Below are 21,371 nucleotides of genomic sequence, written 5' to 3'. Positions count from 1 at the left end.
TTAAATTCATTTTTTTTTCAGATAAACTAATAGTATTTTCTCATAGCGCAAGTGCTTTGTAATTTCGTTTTATTAGCAACAAGTATAAAAAAGCTTAAGATTGGTCCTCATTTAAATGTAGTTTACTGATTATTTTAGTGGCTAACGAAACAAAGAAGAAAATGCTTGGAAAACTTGCTTGTGGAACGCTTTTCCAAAATACATTCAGTTGTAATGCTAAGCGAGTTTTGGCTGTTGCTTAACTACTACAATATATTAGAATAAAGACTAACGATTAGTTATGAACTAATTACAATGTAGAATATACCTTCGAATATGTAATTTTTGGTCTCAATTTGGTAAATATTTTCAATTAGCTTGGAATCCAATGAACATTGTTATTATTATAGTTTGTTTGTTTTTCTGCTTTAATTCAGCCTTAGCTCCGTTGTTTGAAAACATGCAAAACCTCAACTTAGTAAACTAACAAGATTAAAAATAAATATTTGCAAACACTAGCGTTCACTTGTCTGATTTATGATTATGATTCATATATATAGATTCTATATCAAGATGATTTATAAATTTTTGTTTCATATATAGATTCTATATCAAGACCGAGTGCTCCTTCCGCATATGCTCATTGAGGAAAGCCTGAGAGCGATAGACGCGAGCGCAGAGTGGACAACGATTCGATTCGTATGGCGGCGTTCTCTTGGAGCTCTGACGGGGCAACTTGCGACCCGGCACCAGGCTGCTCGTATCGATGTGCAGATTCTGTGGCAAGTGTGGCACGAGATGTTGCAACGAACGGGCTGTCGATATGGAGGCCAATTGCTGGAGTGCGATCAAGGCATCGGCATTATTCACCAAAGGTTTTTTGCCATTATTATTATTACTATTGCCGCTGCTGTTGTTGTTGTTGTTCTTTGTGGTTGGCTCCTCGTTCTCAGTGGATTCTTTGCTGCCTTTGGGCAGCTGCTTAGAGGTGCTGGCCAGCGACGTCTCCTGACCGCGTAGATTGTACTTTTTAACCGTGCTGACTGCAATGAGAAGAGCAAACAAAACATAGAAAACATAAATAACGAAATGAAAATATTAAATAACCAAACGGAACTTAATAACAGCATATCTTTTTACTGTTTTGATTGTTTTACCTAAACCAAAATTAAATTAATTATTTATGCATTAAAATAAACAGGCGTACAAGACATAAAAGCGCATATTTATACGCACAAATTGTGTTAAAAGATAGAGAGTAGAGAAAAAGAAATGCATTTTAATCCAGATGCGATTCTTCTTTACTTCATTTTATTTACACACATGTTTGCTTATAGAATACACTATATAAAAATGACGAAACTTGGCATTAACGAGAACTTGGCTAAATAGTTATTAATACATTCAATTGCAACTTTGCTGACAACTCTTAACTAACTTAATTCCCAAAATCAGCTTCATTCGCCACTCGCAGATTGGTGGGATTCAAATCCATGGGATCGAATGCACTCGACACACTCGAAGTGCGGCTCTTTTTGGCTTTTGTTTTTCTTGTGGTTGGAGCTGGATTGGTTTTATTGTTTTGCCATTGCTTTGAGTTCGTGTGCAGCTTCTTGTGGCGATTCACATGGGAGCGACGCTTGAACCATTTGAGGCAAATGTCGCATTGATAGCGCCTCAAGTCCTCGCATTCATCCTGTTGATGCAACCGCAAGCGACTCTCCGTATGATAATAGCGTCCACATTGGCAGAACAATTGATTCTTGCCGCCATGTCGTATAAACTCTGATTAAATGATAGAAGCAACAAAATGACAAATGACAAATTTGTGTGATATACTTTCTCTATATATACTAAGTTATACAAAGATGAAAACGAGTGTGTATGTCTGTGTGTTTGTGGCATTATGATCCCCGTTGATGAACACAAATTCATTTTGGTTTCATTTTTACGTTTCATTTTTATTTGAATGTGAGAGCGCAAAATGTTTAGCTACTACAACTACAAATACGAGTTTAGAGTCAAGACCTTATTTTCACCGTGATTCCAAACATCCACATCAAGCGGCAAGCGGCAACAATTTGTGGCAAGTACAGCAAAGCAGCAACGCCTAGAAAAAAGAAATTCATATTAATGATAATGGCAAATAAAAGAGAGAAATATTTAAAGTTGAATCAAGTAAATGCACATAAATAAATTGTAAACATTTATTTATTTAGTTCATATACAGAAAAGGGAAAGGTTAGTTTCACATTGATTTAAAATTACTAACGATTACATTACGAATGTGTATGTAGTTGTGTATGTGTGTGTGTGTGTGTGTGTGTGTGTGTGTTTACTTACACTTGGACTGCAGTTGAGCAACAATTGAAAAACGCTCAACGCACATTTTACATTGGTGTTGTTCTTTTTTTGGCTTATGAAATTCGCTTTAAAATCTTACTTTAACTAACTTGCAAATTGAGATCTTTTCTTTGGCTAATTTACACTTATACATATATAAAGTGTTGTACGTATTATTAACTATTAATATGACTATAACAAATGCCAACACACATACTCTCGCTCTCTCTGTTTTTAATTGCTCAAAAGCAATGAATCACCAGATTCCGAATGCTTTTGGTTCATGTGTTTGCGCAGATCGGATTTGTATTTGCATTTGTGGGGACAATGCGGACACTTAAGTGTTGGCTCCACGCCACATTCGTAGTTCTTGTGCCGCTTGAGAGAACCTTTTATTTTGTACGTTTTGCCGCACACATTGCACGCATATTTGGCATCATCGATGGCCAAATCGTTGACCTGTTGCAACGACATTGTCGTATGCACTCCACTCAGTCCATTCACATATAGCTTCTCCTGTTGCTGATGCTGCTGTTGTTGTTGTTGTTGTTGCTCCTCCACACAGGGCAACTTATCTACCACATAATCCTCTTCATCATCTTCGTCGGCCAGCAAATCTTCATGCTGATCGTTCTTGATGACAGCCAACTCGAGTTCACGTTCCGCTTCATCGGCATCCGTCAGCAACAGTTCGGATTCGTGGGCAGTCACCACATGTGTGGTGGTGACCACATCGTTGGCATTGCTCGGAGCCATCGAGATGCTGGTGGCACCATATTGCATAACATCACGGAGCAGCATTTTATCCTCTAGCCGAGAGGTGTCTATTTTGATATATTCCTGCCTCGTTTGCTGTCGCACATCCAAGCATTGCTGCAACGAAATTTGCTGTCGCTGATGTTGCTGTTGCTGATGATGATGTTGTTGCTGATGTTGCTGCTGCTGTTGCTGATGATGTTGCTGCTGTTGTTGGGTATGTTGCTGCTTCACTATCTGTATGGTCGTGGCCTGTGGCTTGTGCAGCAGACTCGTCGTGTTTGTGTTCGTGGTGGCATTCTTGGTCAGCGCAGGTATCGTATACTGAATGTTGCCCACCGGATTGCCCAGATCATCGGGCGGTAGCTCAACCACAACTGTGGCACCCGACAGCAAACTCGTCGCATTCCCCGAGCTCAGTGATTGCGCTGTGCTCAGCGTTTGATTGTGACTCGTCGTCGTTGCGTTGGCTATCGAATAGGGAACAGTCTCCAAAATGGTCCAGTAGCCATCTGCAAATAGAAATCAAAGCGAGTGCCAAGCAAAATGTTATTCTAGGGTATCGCTAGTTTTGTTTTTGTGATTATTTATGCATATAATTACTTGTGGCATTAACATAACAAATTGTGGCAGCTGTTCATCCAATTGTTTTATTGTGCTATGTTTGCTTTGTGTTTGTGTGTGTGTCTGTTTGGTCTAAAATAAAAAGAATTCAACAATAAACAAGGAAAAACAATAATAATAATTATAAAGAGTGTGTGAAAATGGGCAAATCGATTGTCAGTATTAATAAGTTTGCTTTATTCTTAAACGCTTTACAAATATATTTCATATATAAAGTATAAAAATGTACACAAATTGTTTGTTTATAACACCCAAAAACAAATACAAACAGCGCTTAAATGTATTTCATAACTGAGGAATATAAATATATATCCGTTGAAATATATATTTCTTATGTATTGGCAAATAATGGCGTCTTAAGTCTTTGTTTGCTTTACATGCTTTCTTCATTGTTTTTTATGTTTTTTTTTTATGTTTTCTTTTTTGGGAACTGATGTTGGCAAGATAATTTAGATAGATATATTTATGTATATAGAGAGAGTTTCAGAACACCGAGCCCACAACACTTGTGTTTTTTTTTCTTTTTTTTTGGGCTAGAATTAGTTATATTTGGTCTTGGACCGATTTGATTGCTTACAAAAAACTAGAGGATAGGCACACGCGTACAATAAAACTTAAATGTATCCAAGTACAAAAAAAAAACAAAAACAAAAAATATACATTTAAGAAATAAGATTAAACAAAATCATATAAAAAAAACGGAATGCGGTCGGAGATAATCAAGCTGCGTTTACACGTGTCTCATGAAAAAGTAGAGAAGTTATTCAAGTTATGAAGTAAATTTTGTAGTTACTCTTTCGATAATATATGGAAGTGAATTTTTTAAGATTAAAGCTTTAAATGTTAAAAGAAAATTCATGGATTACTCTCATATATTGGAAATGTATGAAAAAAGTTTTTTTTTTTTAAATTGAAAGCAATATTTCAAACTAAATAAATACTTTTGAAGATATATGATTTAATGGTTTTTGAAAATATTAAAGTTTTGTATACTTTGCTGTATAGTTTTAGTGCCTAGCTACAAAGACGGACAATAAAATTGTGCATTAAGCTTAGTTTTACCTTTGACAAATGAATAAAACTTTAAAAAACTTTTTCTTCAAATAAAATTAAAAATATCAATTTAATGGATGAAAATTGTCAATTTAGCTGAGCAACTTTTCTAATCTTTGCAACATTTCTGATAAAAGATTAAGTAGTTTAATTATAAAAAATTAAAAAAGGTAATTAAAAATGTTGTATCAAAATATTAAAAAATATTTAGCAATTAAAAAGATCTTTAAAACTTTTTCTTCAAAAAATATGAAAATATCTAGGATAAATTTGTCGATTGAGCTTATTTTTAATTACAAGAAATTAAAAAGGACTTTTTCTAACAAAATATTAAAAAAATCTAATAAAAGTAAAACTAACCTCTCACTTTAAACTATACAAATAAAATAAAGCTTTGAAATTTTTCTTCGGAAATACGAAAGTTTCTAACAATAGGAAATTGAAAAAAAACTTTTTAAATATTTCTGACAAATTAAAAAGAAATACGAAATTTTTCTGACAAAATATTAAGAAATTAAAAAGGACTTTTAAACTTTTTTTTCGAAAAATATGAATATCTAGTATAAATTTAATGGATATAAATGGTTGACCGAGATAAGTTTTAAATTTAAGAAATTACAAAGGTCTTTATAATTTTTTCTGTCAAAATATAAAAGAATATAATGAAATTAAAAATAAATAAGACTTTTTTTTTAAATTGAATACCTAGTGCAATATATAGTGTAAATTTAAAGGAATTAAATTGTCGTTTTATTTTAAGAAATTAAAAAGGACTTTTTGTGACAAAGAAATTAAAAATTAAAAAAAAAAAAACTTTAAGGCTTTTTCTTCGAAAAATATAAAAATTTCTGGCACCAATTTAAGGGACACGTGTAAACGGAGCATTTCTTGACTTTAAGTGCTAATAAAATTCTACAGATTTTGAAAATTTGATTTCGTTTCGTTTGTTTTAAGTAATTTGTGCGTTGTGCGCAGGAATGTGACATGTTTGAGTTTGCCACAAGAACTGGCTAAGATAATAATTGATAATAGTATTGTATTGTATATATATGTATGTAGGTATGGGTAATATATGGAGGTATAGTTCTAGTTATGGGTAGTAAATAAATGGATATATATACGAAAAAGCTATGTATTCGCTGCAGTTGTGCACACTCAGACACACACGTACACACACACACAGACACGCACACACACACTTTTGGAGGTAGTTGTAACTAGACGCTGAGCAGTTTGTCAGAACTAATGTGTATTCATTTGGTAAACATTTCAAAAAAGATTACGCCTCTCGGACACGCACACGCACACACAGACAGAGACACATGCACACACACACACAGACACACAGAGAGAGATGCTTAGGCATCCTCATCGAAGTCATCATCATCGTCGTCGCTCTCCTGCAGCATGGGCACAGCCGTAATAGTTAAATCGCGACCAGCGAAATCGAAATTGATTTCACACAACGCAGCAGCCACATCGCTATCGATGCCGCCACCCTCATGATCCTCCTGATCGTGATCATTATCACCATCCACTTCATTCTCATGCTCATTCTCATTCTCATGCTCGTTATCATCGTTGCTCAGATCATCCTCGTTGCGTATGAGATACAAGCTGTCCTCATCGTTGCGAAGTCTCTCATAGAGCATGCAATGCTTGCGCTTGGCATGACGCAACACGTGATCCTTGCGACGCGATCGATACTCGCAGGACACGCACTTGTATTTCTTCTGCTTGAGACAGTATTTGCGCACATGTTCCTGCAATTTCTGCGGTGATTTGTAGTATCGATTGCAGTGTTTGCACTGCATAAACGAATCACGTGAAAGGCTGCTGCTCGCGTGTCCCGCTTGCAATTGATGGCTGCTGTTGTTGGTTGCAACCACATTGCTGTTGTTGTTGTTATTACTGTTGCTACTAGAGTTGTTGTTGTTGTTGTTGTTGAGATAGCCGTAGTAGTCGCTGATGGCGGTGTCGTGGCTGCTGCTTTGCTGAGGCGTCGATGTGTCCACGCCCAGCAGACTGCCCAAAATGGGATAGATGTCTGCTTTGTTGTGGGTTGTGTTGTTGTTGGTTGTTGGTTGTTGTGGTTGGTACGATGGAAAAAAAACAAGAACAAAAAACATAACAATCAACAAATTAATAATGCAAAAACAAACACTAAAAAGAAATACAAATGTGTAACTAAAAGTTATCTAAAAAAACAAATCAAAATAAATAGTATAAAATGTATTCAAAAGGTACTTAGTGTTATGTCAATTGTTGTTGTAGTGGTTGTTGTATGGATATTTGTTTATAACAATGACTAGCTCCCAAGGCGTTGATGAGCACTGATCATGATAATGATGATGAAGCTGAAGATGATGATGATGATGATGATGAAGTTGTAGATGTTTGATGATTATTACAAGCACAAATGTACTCCGGTATATGCATTAAAATTCACTTTGCCCAAGAAGCACGATACAAATAAAAAAAAAAGAACCACTAAAAACTAAAAATAAACATTGGCATTAAATATATGTACAATAACAATTTCAAATAGTTACTCAATTATGAGTGTATGTGTGTGTGTGTGTGTGTTGTAGTGGTTTTTGTTGTGTTGCGGTGCTTTCAATAACTACAACAATACAGCAATAAATACATAGGTTTATCAATATATATTTAGGTTCTATCGATATTTCATTTCATATTTTTCATTTCTCAACAAAAGTACAATAGAAACACAATTTATGTTTTTGATTTTGCTGGCAAGCTTCTCACATTATAGTTATATATATGTATGTATATAGTATCCGCCGATCTTCTCCAGCTTTCTTCGTCTTCTGCAGCATCTAGAAAAAGAGAAAAACTCATGTTAGTTTTGGTTTCAGATAAAAGTTCTAGACAGCTGCAAATAAATAATAATATAATTTTAAATAAAAGCAAAGTCTTGAATTTTTGTTTTTTTGTTGTTTTTTTTTTGTTTTTCATTTAATATAATATATTTTTAAATGTAGTTTTTTTCCTGTTTTACTTATAACAATTAAATCGTTTACTCGTTTTACATTTTTTCACATTTGTTTATACCTTTTATTTATTATACATAATAATAAAATTGTTTCACAAAAATTGTTTAAGGCGTTTTTCGGCTCTATACACATACATATACATATATGTAGATTTATATATTTAATTATTTGTTGCTAATCGTTCGGTTTTCTTTTTCTTGGTTTTTTTTTTTTATTTCTTTTTCCTTTTTCTTTTTGCAATTTTACATTTATTGTTTAATTAATTTTTTAAGCACACTTTACGAAAATATTCCGACAACTGAACATTTTGAATGTCCACGTTTGTCGTCAGATATTATTTTCAGTTTCCTATAATTTTAGAGTTTTGCTTTAGAAATTCTGTTAAACTTCTTACCAAACTATGAAGCCAAATTTGGTTTGTTTGTTTTTTTTTTTTAGAGGTTTTTCATTGTTTTGTAAATTTTGTTATAAGCGCAAACTAAGCTATATATAATATGATTTTATATTTTTTTTGTTTATTTAGAATTTGCTATTTTCTTTGTTTTTATAGGCAAATGACTCTTGAGTTCTCTGTGGGTGTGTATTGGTGTGTGTGTGTGTGTGTGTGTGTATCTGTGTGTGTTTATCGTGCGTGAACAGCAATTAACATTTAGAATATACAATTACATATGTTTGTTTGTTGATTGGTTGAAGTGTATCTTATGGCTAATTACTAGATTTTTGTTTGTTGTTGTTGTTGTTGTTGTTTAGTGTGAATAAAAACCCATGTTGTAAATATGCTATTATAGTATGATCTGTATTAGTTCATATAGAGAAAAGATAAACAAGGAAGAAAATAAACTTAAAGTTGTGTGTATATATGTATTATGTATCTGTATCTGTGTATCTGTGTGTGTGTGTAAAGAAAAGCCCTTTTCAATGTATCTCCAAAACCTATTGCCCCACTTGCCTATGCCGTTCATATATCGATTCACATTAACAACAGTTTCTCTTTTGTTTATCATTTTGTTTCCTTAACAATCACAATTGATCACATTGATTTCGCTTTTTTTTTTTTGTGTTTTTCGTTTTTGTATCTATATGTACATATATAAGATATATATATATTTTTTTTAATATATAATTTTATACATTCACAGCTCCTTGTTTACAACGTTGTGTATGTGTGTGTGTTGTTGTGTGTGTGTGTGTAAAATAGTTATAGTTGTTAAAGTAGTTGTAGTAGTAGTTGGTAATCTTTAATAGTTATAGTTAAAACTCTTTCGTTCCATAATATGTATGTGTATGTGTTTCTGTTTCGGTTTGTTGTGTGAGTTTCTTTCATCGATACATTTTTCATTTCATTTACGCTTATACCAAAAAGAAAAAGATACAGAAAAAGATATTTGCTGTTTTTGTTGTTAGTACAATTTCTCAAAAAATATGTTTTGTTGTTGCTTATTATGTTTTGTTGTTTGTTTCGCATCTACAAAATGATTTGTTGTATCTAGCAAATTTGTTAATTATACATATACACATATATATATATATATGTAGATATAGATGCACTACTTAAATTAATTACAGTGTACGCGTGTGTGTATTGTGTTATGTTGTTTGTTGTTTTTGTTTGTTAGTAAGTTGCTTGTTAATCAAAATTATATTGAATTTATCACATGCTCTTCATTTATTTCCATTTTCATTTCCATTTCATTTTCATTTAGATTTCTTTTAGTTTTTAACTATACGACTCGAAAGTGTGTCTCAAAATTCTTTTGCTGGGCATGTCTTGAATTTGAATTTCACCCAAAATACATCGAACAATTTTCACGACAAACTTGCGAGTCTCATCACATGCGCTGTTGATAAATTAAAATGTTGCTTGGTTTCTTTTTTTTTTGTTTTCTCTTCTCTTCTTTTGTTTTGTATTGTTTTCGTTTTGTTTTGTTTTGTTTTGTTTTTGCTTAGAAAAGTAGTAAAAAAATGATTTAGTTGTATAAATAAGAACCACAACCTTAATAGACAAAGTTAAATAATTGCATTAGATTATAGTTGTTTACAAAAAGGATACAAAGTTGCATCATGTAGATTGTGAAACTATTCTTCCTCTTCTGCTGCTCTTCTTCCTCTTCCTACTTCTCTCTCTTGCATTCTCTTCCATTTCAATGTTTAAACAATTAAGTATAACAACAAAAAAATGTAAAGCAAAGCTAATTCACGTAACTGACTAGCGCTAAAGCAATGCCAAGTTTCATTTGTTTTTTGTTTGAAACAAATTTTGTAATTTATATTAAAGTAATTATAAAAATGGTGATTAAAATTAAAGTCAATTTGAATGCCAATTTGAAAGTGAACCGAAAGCACTAAAATAATAACAATCTAAATACAAATTTTGTTTGTTTGTTGTTTTCCTCACGTAATTCGAATACTGACCGACAAGAATTTTGTTTTTCTTTCATTTTTCACAATTTACATAATTTTTTTTTTTTTACTTTTTTGTTTAATATTCGCATGTTTTTTTCTTGTGTGTGTGTGTGTGTTTTATAATTATATTATTAATTTTTGTTTTTTCAATTTGTTTGCTAGAATTTGTGCCAATTTTGTTTTGTTTTGTCTGTTGTACAAATGAATTTGTTATCACATATTTTGTGGCACAAACTGCTAACGAACATTTACATTGCGCCCCTATGTGTTGATGTGTGTTGATGTGTGTTGGGTGTGTGTGTGTGTGTGTGTGGGTTATCATTATGATTATTATGTATAATTATATAATTTTTAAAGTACCTAAGCAACGAGTTTTGTTTTTTTTTGTGTTAAGCTCATCATTTTTATAACCCTTTTGTTTAGTTACATTTTCATACATTTCTAGATAGTTTTAACAATTAATAAATTTCCGTTTTCTCATATCATTTGTTTTTAGCGTTTTACGATCTAACTGTTATTCAGCTTATAACATAATTAAAATAACGGGTTTCTCTCTTATTCTTCTTCTCCTTCTTCTTCTTTTTATAACAAGTTTTTCTGCAACATTATGTGATTTTTCTCTCGCGTTGATAAAATTTGGAAAATATGCATTAAATAAATAAAATTATCTTTTAGTGTATGTGTGTGTGTAGTTGCTTGTGGGTGTGTGTGTGTGTTTGTGTTTATAACAACAAGAAAAATTAATAATATTATATTAATTAGAATGAGGACTATATTCTTTATATCACATACCAATTATTTCTCATTTACTTGACTCTGACTCCCAACTCTCGACCTTGATCTCATCTTCTCATCTCTTTTTTCTTTTGACTTCGTCTCTCTGACTGTGACTCGATGCGAGTTTTGTCCCTAACTCTTTTTCTTTCTTTTCTTTTCTTTACATTGCCAATTCGTTTGCTCCAACTTGTACATGTTGCTTGTTTTCACTTTTATCATCATCTTCATTATCGTAATCGTAATTATAATCGTAATAACTGATTCAATTGCTTGCACGCGCCTTTAACCAGAGCCACAAGCCAAATGTTTATGAATCATATATAATATTAATATTTGAATAATTCATCTTTATATCTATTCTTTTTTTTACATCGTTTTTTTTTTCCTTTTTTTTTTGTTTTTTGGTTCAACTAAAATTGCCGCCTATCACATTTCGTGTTCGTTCATAAAATAAATTAAAATAATAAACAAATTAAACGAATAATTTTCTTCTTTCTTTTTCATTTTCTTTTCTTTTCTTTCATGGAATGAGCACAAGATAAATTAATAAAATTTATAAATTTGTTGTTGTTTGTATTTGTGTTTTTGAAAAGTTCTTTAGAGATCGTTGCGTTGCACTAACAATAAATTTTTTTTTGTGTATTTTTCGTTTTTTTGTTTTTTTAATGTGGCTTTGGTGGCGCGCAGCTAACAAGAAATAAAAAGAATAATTAATAATGAAAAAACAAAATTTTTGAAAACTTGATTGTGCGCTAAAAAAAAAAAATACGTTTAAAACAGAAAATGAAACTTACGAGTTTGTTTTGTTTTTCTCCTGGTTTTCTTTCGGTTTTTCCTATTTTTTTGTTTTTTGGGATCTTCGACTATTACACAAGTTTTTTGTTTGTTTGTTTGTTGCCTGTTTTTTTGTTTTTTTGTTGCCGTCTGTGTGTTCAGCTTATTGCACATGTCCATCGTTTAAATTTAGTTAAATTTGTTTAAGTTTTACTTGTTAGGTTTAGTTTTTGCTTTCAAGCTTAAACTCTAACTTAGACACTAACTGTTTTTTTTGTTTTTTGTTATGTTTGACTGACTAAGCGATTGACTCTTGCTATTCTCCACATACATACATATATACACAAAAGTATAAATTGTATATGCTGTGTGTGTGTGTGTGTGTGATTAAGCTTATTAAGTTTAACTATTGCCCCAGAAACGATTATTTATGTTTATTACAGAAATTAAAAAAATAAGATATCGTTATTATCATTATCATTATCAAGTTGCAAGCGCGTGAGAGTGCAAATTTAATTCTGCATCGGAGACTGTTTTGTTTTTTGTTTTGTTTTTGTTGTTCTTTGTTCTCGTTTCGTTTATAACAATAAATAAAATTAGACGCTTAAAAATTTCAACACTAAAATTAATGTGAATGTTTTGCGTTTTGCTGCATTCTTCTTCTTCATTATCATTATCTTCTTTTCTGCTTTTCTTTATATAAAAAAAACAAATGCATTTGATTTTTCTTCTTGTTTTCTCTCGACTGTTTTTTTTTTTTTTTTTTTTTTGACACCGCAATAAAGAAAAATTCATTGAGATCATTGAGTTTTCTAAGGATGTTTAACACACATACATATTTTGTTATCAACAACTACATCTTCATCTTCATCATCATCTAACAATAACGACAACAACATCGACGACAACAACAACAATGTCAATAACAACAACCACAACAACAAAGTTGCAACCAACGCGATTCGCACTCTCACGCCTTTGGACTTTACACTTTACAAAAAAAAAGAAGAAAGGGTGATTGGAAAATATATAAAATAAAGAAAGAAAATATGATGCATATATGTTATATGTGTGTATATAGTATTAGAACTAAAGATTAGAATTTGTTAATATTTTCACATTGACGGCATGATCTAGATAGATGTGTGTGTGTGAGTGTGTGTAATTGTTGTTGTGGGTTTTCCTTTTCTTTCTTTCCTTTTCATTTCATTTGTATAGTTAATTATAGTGTATATATGCATATATATATAGATATATAAAAAAACGACTATATGGTTTCAAGATCATTTGAAAAAAAAAAACAAAAACTTGCTCAAACCGCGCTCTGGACTTGGACTTGGACTTGGATTTGGATCCTGAAAGTGCTGCCTAGGCTAACAAGGCTCTCTAACTAGCTAGTGGCAGCAGCAGCAGCAGCAGCAGCAGCAGCAGCAACCGCGGCAGCAGCAACCAGTTGCTGGCGTCATTGCAATTGTTGTTGATTGTGGCATCATCGATGTTGGTGCGTGCGCATGTGCAGCACGAGATTGTGTTTGTGCTTCGACTTCTTGTGACAGATGGGACACTCGAATTGCGGCTCCACGCCGCACTCGAAGCGCACATGACGATTCAAGCTATGCGGCCGAGCATACGTGTTGCCACAACGATCACAGGCATAGGCTCCTCCTCCTCCTCCACCTCCTCCTACTCCTACTCCACCACCACCTCCTCCCCCTCCTGATCCACCACCTCCCCCTCCAGCTGGACCAATGACACCGCCACTCCATCCGCTAGCAGCAACCGCAGCAGCCGCCGCCGCTGCCGCCGATGTTGAGGCGCCCGTTATGGCAGCATTCGTGTTGTTAGCTGCCACGGCAGCAACAGCTGCTGCCATCGCTGCAACCGTGTTGCTCTTGCTGTCCACATTGCCGCTGTTGCCGCCGCTGGGCAAAGTGACAGGCGGAATGCCAATGCTGCTGCTGCTGCTGTAACGACGCAGCGGCCCATCGGGGCTGGACTGTTGTTGCATCAGTTGGGCCAGCGGACGTTGCTGTTGTGGCTGCTGTTGCTGTTGCTGGTGGTGGTGTTGCTGGTGATGATGGTGGCCAAGTGGCAGTGCACCGTGTGTCTGGGCGACAGCGATGAGTTTGGCAAAACCCATGCGTAGATCAAAGGGTTTATCGCCAGCGAAATCATCATCGTTGTCATCATCGTCATCATCATCGTTGTTGTTGTTGTTGTTGTTATTGCTGTCATCGTTGTCGCCATTGTTGCCATGTCGCTCGTGCGTGCTGCTGCTGTGTGTGGGCGTGGCCCTTCGACTATCGATGCGCAACTGATGATCGTGATCATTGTCATCCACAATGCTGCCATGTTCGAACTTGATCACGCCAGTGGGCGTGGCAATGGGACTGGTGTACGGACTCGTCTTCAGATTCAACAGCGGATAGTAACGATGCGGTGGTGGGGACGTCCTCGATGTTCGGGGTGTTCGCTGGCCGCCATGCAAATACTCAGCTATCGAAGGGAAGAGACAAGAGTTCGAAAGTAGAATGCATATTAGTTAAGAAAACATTTATAGATTGCTTTTTCTTTCAATCAATCACTGTAGAAAGTTGCTCAAATATTTGTTCATTTACGTTTCAAAGAAAATCATAAGTCCTAATATCTAATAGAACGTAGGAAATTAAATATATATGAAATAGAAATTCAATTTATTACCGTGAAGTCGTTAAAAAAATGTTGCGTTTCATTTTTTTGGTTTGCTTTTAGAGTGTGAATTTTGGTGCGTTGTGGTAAATGATTTGTTTGTGTGTGTATGTGTGTGTGTGTGTGTATGGTGTGGTGTGATGATTGTTGTTGTGTGCGTGAGTAGAGGCTCGGCTTGAATCTAAAGTAAAATGTTGAAAACTGTTTTTGCTGCTTAAAGGTTATACATAAAAATAATAATAAAAATCATTAAAATTTGAATAAACACAATGAAACAACAATTATTCGAGTGTAAGTTACATGTATACAGATTGAGTTTTGGAGAGTTTGGAGAGTTTAAAGCATAAAAAGTTGTTCAAGTTACAAGTGATTTTTTAAAATGAGTTTCAAAACTTGATTTTCAATTCGATATGTTCGATATGTTAGTCACAAATATAAATAGTATATAAATTAAATAATATTAAACATAATTTGTTACTAATTATTTGTATAATGTGTTTTTGGGTTTTTTTTTTGTTTTTTTTTTTTGAGGAGGGACGCAACGTTCAAGTTGTTGTTGGAGAATTCCTAGAGAATACGAACTCTGCCAGAGAAAACTCTCTCTTGAGCTACGCACTTTGGAATTACAACATTAAGTTATTATTTTCATTTTATAATCATTTAATACGCATGCATAAATTTTTATGTTGTTTTTTTGCGAAAATAGAAACTACAAACATAGTAGAAAGTATAAATCTAAAAGTAAAAAGTAAACGTTGATAGAAAATGCAATATTCATAAAAACATTAAAGTTTTTACAAATCATGTTGCTTTGGTCATTTCTCGTTTATGTTTTTAATAATAATAAATATATATAGATATATATGTAGATATATATGCATGTAGATATATAATTGTAATAGTTTAAGTTTATATTAAGAGAAATATACATTTATATATAGAGTAGTATTATACGACACTATGAGCGCAAAGTGAAACTTAAGAATAACCTGCAGCAATACAAACGAAAGAGAACAAACTACAAATCTAATAAAGGTTTCATACAAAGTTAATATATATATATATAGTATAGTATATAGTATAGATATAATATGTATAGAATATGTTCATGTACTAAGTTCAGCAGCCACACATTATCGTTGTATCTATTGTAATACATGTACATATATCTAATAGTTCATAGATTGGATATCAAAATTTCGAGTTTAGGTTGTTCATAAAATATGTAGGATCGATTTGGTTCAGTTTGGTTTGGTTTGGTTTGGTTTGAATCTAAGCAGTAGATAGTACACTGGTTTCTAGTTATGTTGAATGTTGGTATAGTAGAGGTTAAGAGCATGCAAACAACAATAAGATAGGGCTACACCATAAACAGCTTCTTGTTGTTGGAAATTGGATAATAGATATTGTTGTACCAGCCAGAGCATTATCATTATCATCGATCTCAACATCAAATAGCGACAACATCCACCTGAAATAGAGAGCTGATTAGTATTGATCTTTGGCAACAAACACAACAAATCGAACAAAAATTCTTGAACTTCTTTTTGGGGATCATTGTGGATAGAACGTGGGAAGAGAGAGCGAGGAAAGTATTTTTTTTGGGAAATCGCTTGAGTGTTGGATGATGAATGGATGATCTCTTGAGGGATTGAAATATATATAGTTTGGGGATTTCAATGATATGCGTGTGTGATTCTTTGTTTTACAATTAAAATAAATACAACGTTTGGTTTTGGTTATTTTTTCTTTTGACATTTGCTTTTAATTGTATTTCGAATTTTTATTTAATACATATAGCCGGCAATAATTACGATATATTCATTTATATGGAATACATAATAATTGTAGAATTTTCTTTTTTCTTTCTTTCGCATGTTTGCATGTGTTTAATTGTGTGTGTGTTTGTTTGTAGGTGTGTGTGTGTTCTTAGAGGTATTCTTTTTTCAGTTTTGAGTAGCCAATTTTGTTTTCTTTTTGTTTTTGGTATTTTGGTTGTCTTTTTACATATGGAAATTGTTTTAAATCTTTTTTTACTGGCCGGGTTCTTTGTTCTTGTTCATCTTGTTATCAATTTAAATCTAACAATTCGTGTATGTGTTGCTGATATTTCGAATTAGAAATTAAAACATATTATTTTAGAATTAATAATAATAATTTTTGCCTAATTTTCAAAATAGTATTTATAGTTATAAGTAATATTAGCATTATGATTATTACATATTATTTTAATGTAGATAATCGTTTTTTTGTTTTTGTTTTCGTTTTGACTAGAACTTGTTATCATTATCATATCGTATATAAAGCAACTTCTAACACAAATGCTGCTTCAAAAATCTATCGAAGCAGTTAAACACAAAAAAATATATAAATTGAAATCAAAAATTAACTCATTCGATTGCAACTAATTAGAATCAAATCTGTTTTAAATTTAATGTGTTATATGTATGTTTATATTAGGTGAATGTGTTGTGTGTATTGTATTTTTTTTTGTTTTTTGTATTTTTAAATATAATTATTATAGTTTGTTCTTTTTTGTTGAGGGCGGGGCGTGTTTTCATGCCATGCATATGGTATCTTTTTTTAATTTTTTTCTGTTTTAAAATTAAGAATTAATTAATACAAAAATCGATTTTGTTTTTTTGGTTTTTGGTTTTGTTGTATATAGCACACTTAAACAATTTTTGCTGTGACTAGCGCATAATTTCTTTGTGTGAGATTTTTCTCGGAAAAAAATTTACACAATTTTTTTATATTCTTTTTTTTGTGGTTTTTGTAAAGTTTTCCTTTTGTTTGAGAATTCGCTAAAACAATACGCATTTTGTATTGCCAACTAAGTCTAAGTATTTTTTTTTTCTTTTTGTTGTCTTTTTAGGTTTTTTTGTATTGTATTTTTCTTTGGTACTTGCAACACTTGCCGCTGGCACATGCAACAAAAAAAAAACAATATTAAAACTACTTTCAGATTCAGTGCTGCGCTTTTTGCCTGCTGCGATTATTTTTTGGTTTTTTGTTTTTTTCGGGACAGCGCTGAATATTGCACGCGCTTGTAATACTTTTTAAATATAGTATATAATGGAAAACAGGAAAAACAAACAGAAAAATGTGTGTAATGAAAACAAAAAAGAGAAACTTAATTTGTACTAGAGACAAGCTTGCAATCAATCAATATTTTTGTTTGCAGTTTTGCATTTCCAAAGTGCCAGCTCCAGGTCCAGTTCCAGCTCATTTTGTACAACTTGTTTTAGGGGGGAATTTTACTCATTGCTCCTAGCCTATTTGTTTGGAAAGACTAGTGTGTAGGTGCTGGTGTTGCCATTGCTGCTGCTTCCACTGCTGCTGGTGTTGTTCACATTGACGCTTGTTGTGGTTGTGGTTGTCGGCACAGCAGCAACATTGTATTTCTTCTCCTTCTCTTTCTCCTTTTCCTTCTCCTCCTCCTCCTTCTCGCGATCCCGACACTTGGTGTTGAGATGACGCTTCAGATTGCTGTGCACATTCGTCGCATAGCCGCACATCTTGCTGCAGAAGTAGCGAGGCGGCAGACCGCATTCGTTCTTCAGATGACACTTGAGACTGTTCTTCCATTTGTAGGTGCGATTGCAGTTGCGGCACACCCACGGCTTCTCGATGTCCGCGTTGTAGATCATATCGGCCGAATGCTCCAGCGACTCTTTGCGCATCCGTTTGTTCTGCACTAGAATGCGATAGCGATTGTCATCGGTGTGCGACCAGTGCAAGTTCAGATTCTGTGCGTCCACATTGAGAGCCATTTTGTTGCTCGAGAGCACTGTTGAATTGCCGCCGCCGCCGCCGCCGCCGCCGCTGCTGTTGGCATTAGCTCCGCCACTGGTGCTGGCAATTGGTTGTTGCTTCGAGGTTGGTGCCGCAATGGTCGTTATGGTTGCTGGTATGGTGGGCAGCTTGATTTGCAACGACGATTGACTGGTGGGCTGCAGTTGCAGATGCTGCAGATGTTGCTGTTGGTCGAGCAACTGTTGCTGCTGCTGTGAGCTGAGCACGATTTTTGAGCCACTGTTGTTGTTGTTGGCATTGCCATTGTTATTGCTCTTGGACTGCTTGGCATGCTTTTGCGATGCAGCCGCCGTGGTCAATAGATCATCGTCATCGTCATCGTTGTCCATCAGATAGCTATCCTCGAACTCTTCGTTCTCGATCTTCACCGCATCGTACGTCCACGACAATGGGCTGGCCAACTTGAGATCGTAGTCAAAGGTGTTCTCATCATCGATCGCCTCATTGCACACAGCCTCATCGCCGTTGAGCGACACATTCTCGGGATTCTCGATCTTCACTATCACCTCGGTCATCGCATCATCAATGCTGTCCAGCTCAACGCCAGCTGCCGCAAGAGCCGCCGCCGATGCGGCATCCACATTGCAATTGCTCGAGCTGTTCTTCAGACTCGCCGGCGTGATGCACGCAATCGTTGTGCGTCCAATGCTGCCAATCCTGGTCACGGTTTGCGTTACGGGCAGACAACTCTTCTCGCTGTTCACATTGTTGTTGTTCGAGCTGGTGTTGTTGTTGCTGTTGCTGTTGCTGCTGTTGTTGTGGTTGCTGCTGCTGTTGAGAGCTCTTGTCACCGAGGCGGGCGTTGTGCTGATCGTCATCGTTGTGGGCGTGGCACCCGCGGGCGTCTTCACATTGTTAGTGGTGTTCTTAACGGCATTTGTGTTTGTCTTTTTTGCTCGGAGTTAGTTTGTCTTTTTTTTTTTTTAGTTAGTTAGTTGTGTGTTAGCAAGTTTGTTTTGTTTTTTGTTTAATGATTCAATTTGGCGCATGAAAATAGAAATTGTTATAGGAAATGTTAAGTTAGTTAATTATTTGGATTTGCATGGATTCATGATGATTGGTACTCAATAAGAAAATGTGAAACACAAGTGAAATAATGAGTTAAAGAAAAAAAATGTGACTGCCGCAGTGTGCAAAATTGTAAATAAACGACTGTAAAAAGAAAACGAAATATTATTCAATACAACAGAAGGCAATATAATAAATGATTAAGCACAACCTAGCAGACATTTAACGGAAAATAAACCTTAAAATACAACTGAAACAATAATAAAAAGATATTTTTAAAAATAAATAGAAATACATATAGTATTTAGAGTATATGAGAATACTATAAATAGTAATAAATTGCATAATACAAATGAAACAAGAATTAAAACAGATATTTTGAAATCACATATAAATTCATATAGTATCTATGGTATATAAAAATACTATAAATTGAAAGTTTGTAATACTCAAACACAAATAAAAATACAAACAGTATTTATAGTATATTAAAATACCATAAATTAAAATTTCATAATACAACTGACACAATAAAATATGTTTATATACAAATATATTTAAAAAATAATAATAAAAATACATATAGTATTTACAGTATATTAAAATACCATAAATGGTAATTTCAAATAAAAATACATATAGTTCATTAAAATAAATGGTAATTTCATAATATCACAAAAAAAAGTCTGCTAGGAGTACACAATAAATCAATAAGCAAATAGCAAAGGTAAAGAAATCATAAATTAATACTCATAAGTCTTAAAAGAAATGCTCTAAATACCTGTCGAATCGTCGCTCGTCTTGTCTATAATCGACTGATCTGCCAGCATTAACCAATTGCGTACACGGATTCGAGATTCGCCTGCATCGAGTTGTCCATTATCATCTGAAATTGGGTAGAAATAGAGAATAGGCATATATTAGTTAAAGTCACAAATTATTTGAATATTTCTTTAAGACCTAAAATGCATTTGATTTTATTTTAGTATGTGTGCCTAAACGATGTGACCTGCATTTATTATTATTATTATTTAATACATTTTTCTCATTGATGATTTTCGATAATGTGTTTTGTTGTTAGAGATGTACTTATAAAAATAAATGGTGTAAATGTTATAAACTGAAGAATGAAACTGAAATAATAATAATAATACTTACAAGCAGTACGCTACATAATAAAAATTAAACACTTAAATAACTCGTCGGTAATAATAATAATAATAATGATATAAGAGTCGTAATCAAAACGATTTCAGTTGTAAACGCAACATAACAAACAACATTTTGTTTTTTTTGCGTTTTATTACATGAATTTGTATATTTTTCACATTGAATGTATTTTCTTTTTTTTTTTAAATTTACAAAAATGTTTTACAATCGACGCATAGAAAAGAATTAAATATAAGGTATATATATATATTTATATATTTAGTAAATATATAAAGGGCATATAGAGTCAACTATATGAAACTGCTTTATGTTTAATGAGTATTTGTGTTCTTATTAAGTGGTTTTTTTTTTGCTTCATTAACATACAAAGTATTTAATTTACTTATTAATTTTTTAAATGTCTTTCGACATTTTTTAGTTGTGTGTGTTTTTTTTTTTGTTTGCCAGTTTTAAACCAAAGATTGTTCAACAATATTGTTTAAATGTAAATTTTTAAAGAAAATTTTGAATTTTCACTTTGCTTAACGGTTGCTGTTCTTTTTTTTTGTATTTATTGCTTAATAAGTTTCCTTTTTTTGTTTGTTTTTAATTCTTCATTAAATAAAGAAGCGCTAAACTTAGCCCGACACCGCGTGAATATAACCAATCGTATTTTTTTGTTTTTCCTTTTGCATTATCATTATTAATTTCTTAGCAAATATATTTATAATTCGAGATTTGTTTTTGTAATTGTAGTTATTATATTATTATTTTTTTTATTATATTTGCACAGTTTGACTGGCAGAGTTTGTGTTTGTGTGTGTGTGCTTTAGTAATTGATGTTGCTGTGAATGTTTGCAGTTTATAGGTTTTGTTTTTGTTGTCTTTTAAAGCTTAACTCTTGTATAAAATCATCTATGGAATGTAAGAAAGAAATATATAAATTGGAAACTAAAAATAAATTACGGTTTACTAGCAAAAAAGAAG

The 21,371-nt window shown here is 33.1% G+C and overlaps 3 protein-coding genes across 4 annotated transcripts; all 3 read right to left on the bottom strand.

Annotated features, from left to right (window-relative positions):
- Nucleotides 1-585: 585 nt before the first annotated feature.
- Nucleotides 586-1,938, bottom strand: LOC133845996 (zinc finger protein 28-like). The gene is made up of 3 exons (XM_062280695.1): nucleotides 1,932-1,938; nucleotides 1,448-1,764; nucleotides 586-816 (listed from the first exon to the last, which is right to left on the bottom strand). Exons 1-3 carry the CDS (start codon nucleotides 1,936-1,938, stop codon nucleotides 586-588), a joined length of 555 nt encoding a protein of 184 aa, XP_062136679.1.
- LOC133841917 (longitudinals lacking protein, isoforms N/O/W/X/Y-like) lies at nucleotides 1,642-13,217 on the bottom strand. 2 transcript variants are annotated; one of them, XM_062274765.1, is made up of 3 exons: nucleotides 11,744-13,217; nucleotides 2,008-3,590; nucleotides 1,642-1,764 (listed from the first exon to the last, which is right to left on the bottom strand). In XM_062274765.1, exons 1-2 carry the CDS (start codon nucleotides 11,901-11,903, stop codon nucleotides 2,557-2,559), a joined length of 1,194 nt encoding a protein of 397 aa, XP_062130749.1. In that variant the 5' UTR covers nucleotides 11,904-13,217; the 3' UTR covers nucleotides 1,642-1,764; nucleotides 2,008-2,556. The 2 variants fall into 2 exon arrangements, 1 of the variants encoding a protein (XP_062130749.1); XR_009894341.1 differs by lacking the exons at nucleotides 1,642-1,764; nucleotides 2,008-3,590 and adding an exon at nucleotides 8,181-11,636 and having other exon boundaries at nucleotides 11,744-11,834.
- Nucleotides 13,218-16,375: 3,158 nt separating this feature from the next.
- LOC133841916 (longitudinals lacking protein, isoforms J/P/Q/S/Z-like) lies at nucleotides 16,376-20,494 on the bottom strand. The gene is made up of 3 exons (XM_062274764.1): nucleotides 20,394-20,494; nucleotides 20,017-20,121; nucleotides 16,376-19,138 (listed from the first exon to the last, which is right to left on the bottom strand). Exon 3 carries the CDS (start codon nucleotides 19,043-19,045, stop codon nucleotides 17,687-17,689), a length of 1,359 nt encoding a protein of 452 aa, XP_062130748.1. The 5' UTR covers nucleotides 19,046-19,138; nucleotides 20,017-20,121; nucleotides 20,394-20,494; the 3' UTR covers nucleotides 16,376-17,686.
- Nucleotides 20,495-21,371: the final 877 nt, after the last annotated feature.

This window comes from Drosophila sulfurigaster, chromosome 3 (assembly GCF_023558435.1).
Source record: "Drosophila sulfurigaster albostrigata strain 15112-1811.04 chromosome 3, ASM2355843v2, whole genome shotgun sequence".
Classification (NCBI taxonomy): Eukaryota; Metazoa; Arthropoda; class Insecta; order Diptera; family Drosophilidae; genus Drosophila; species Drosophila sulfurigaster.
This window is presented reverse-complemented; position numbering and strand designations above follow the sequence as displayed.

Coding starts and splice junctions, on each gene's coding strand:
- LOC133845996 (XM_062280695.1), bottom strand. Junction 817..1,447: donor TGAATCCCACCAATCTGCGA/GTGGCGAATGAA, acceptor ATCGCACTCCAG/CAATTGGCCTCCATATCGAC.
- LOC133841917 (XM_062274765.1), bottom strand. CDS start 11,903: ATGGACATGTGCAATAAGCTGAACACACAGACGGCAACAAAAAAACAA. Junction 3,591..11,743: donor GAGAAAAACAAAACAAACTC/GTAAGTTTCATT, acceptor TTCTATTTGCAG/ATGGCTACTGGACCATTTTG.
- LOC133841916 (XM_062274764.1), bottom strand. CDS start 19,045: ATGACGATCAGCACAACGCCCGCCTCGGTGACAAGAGCTCTCAACAGC.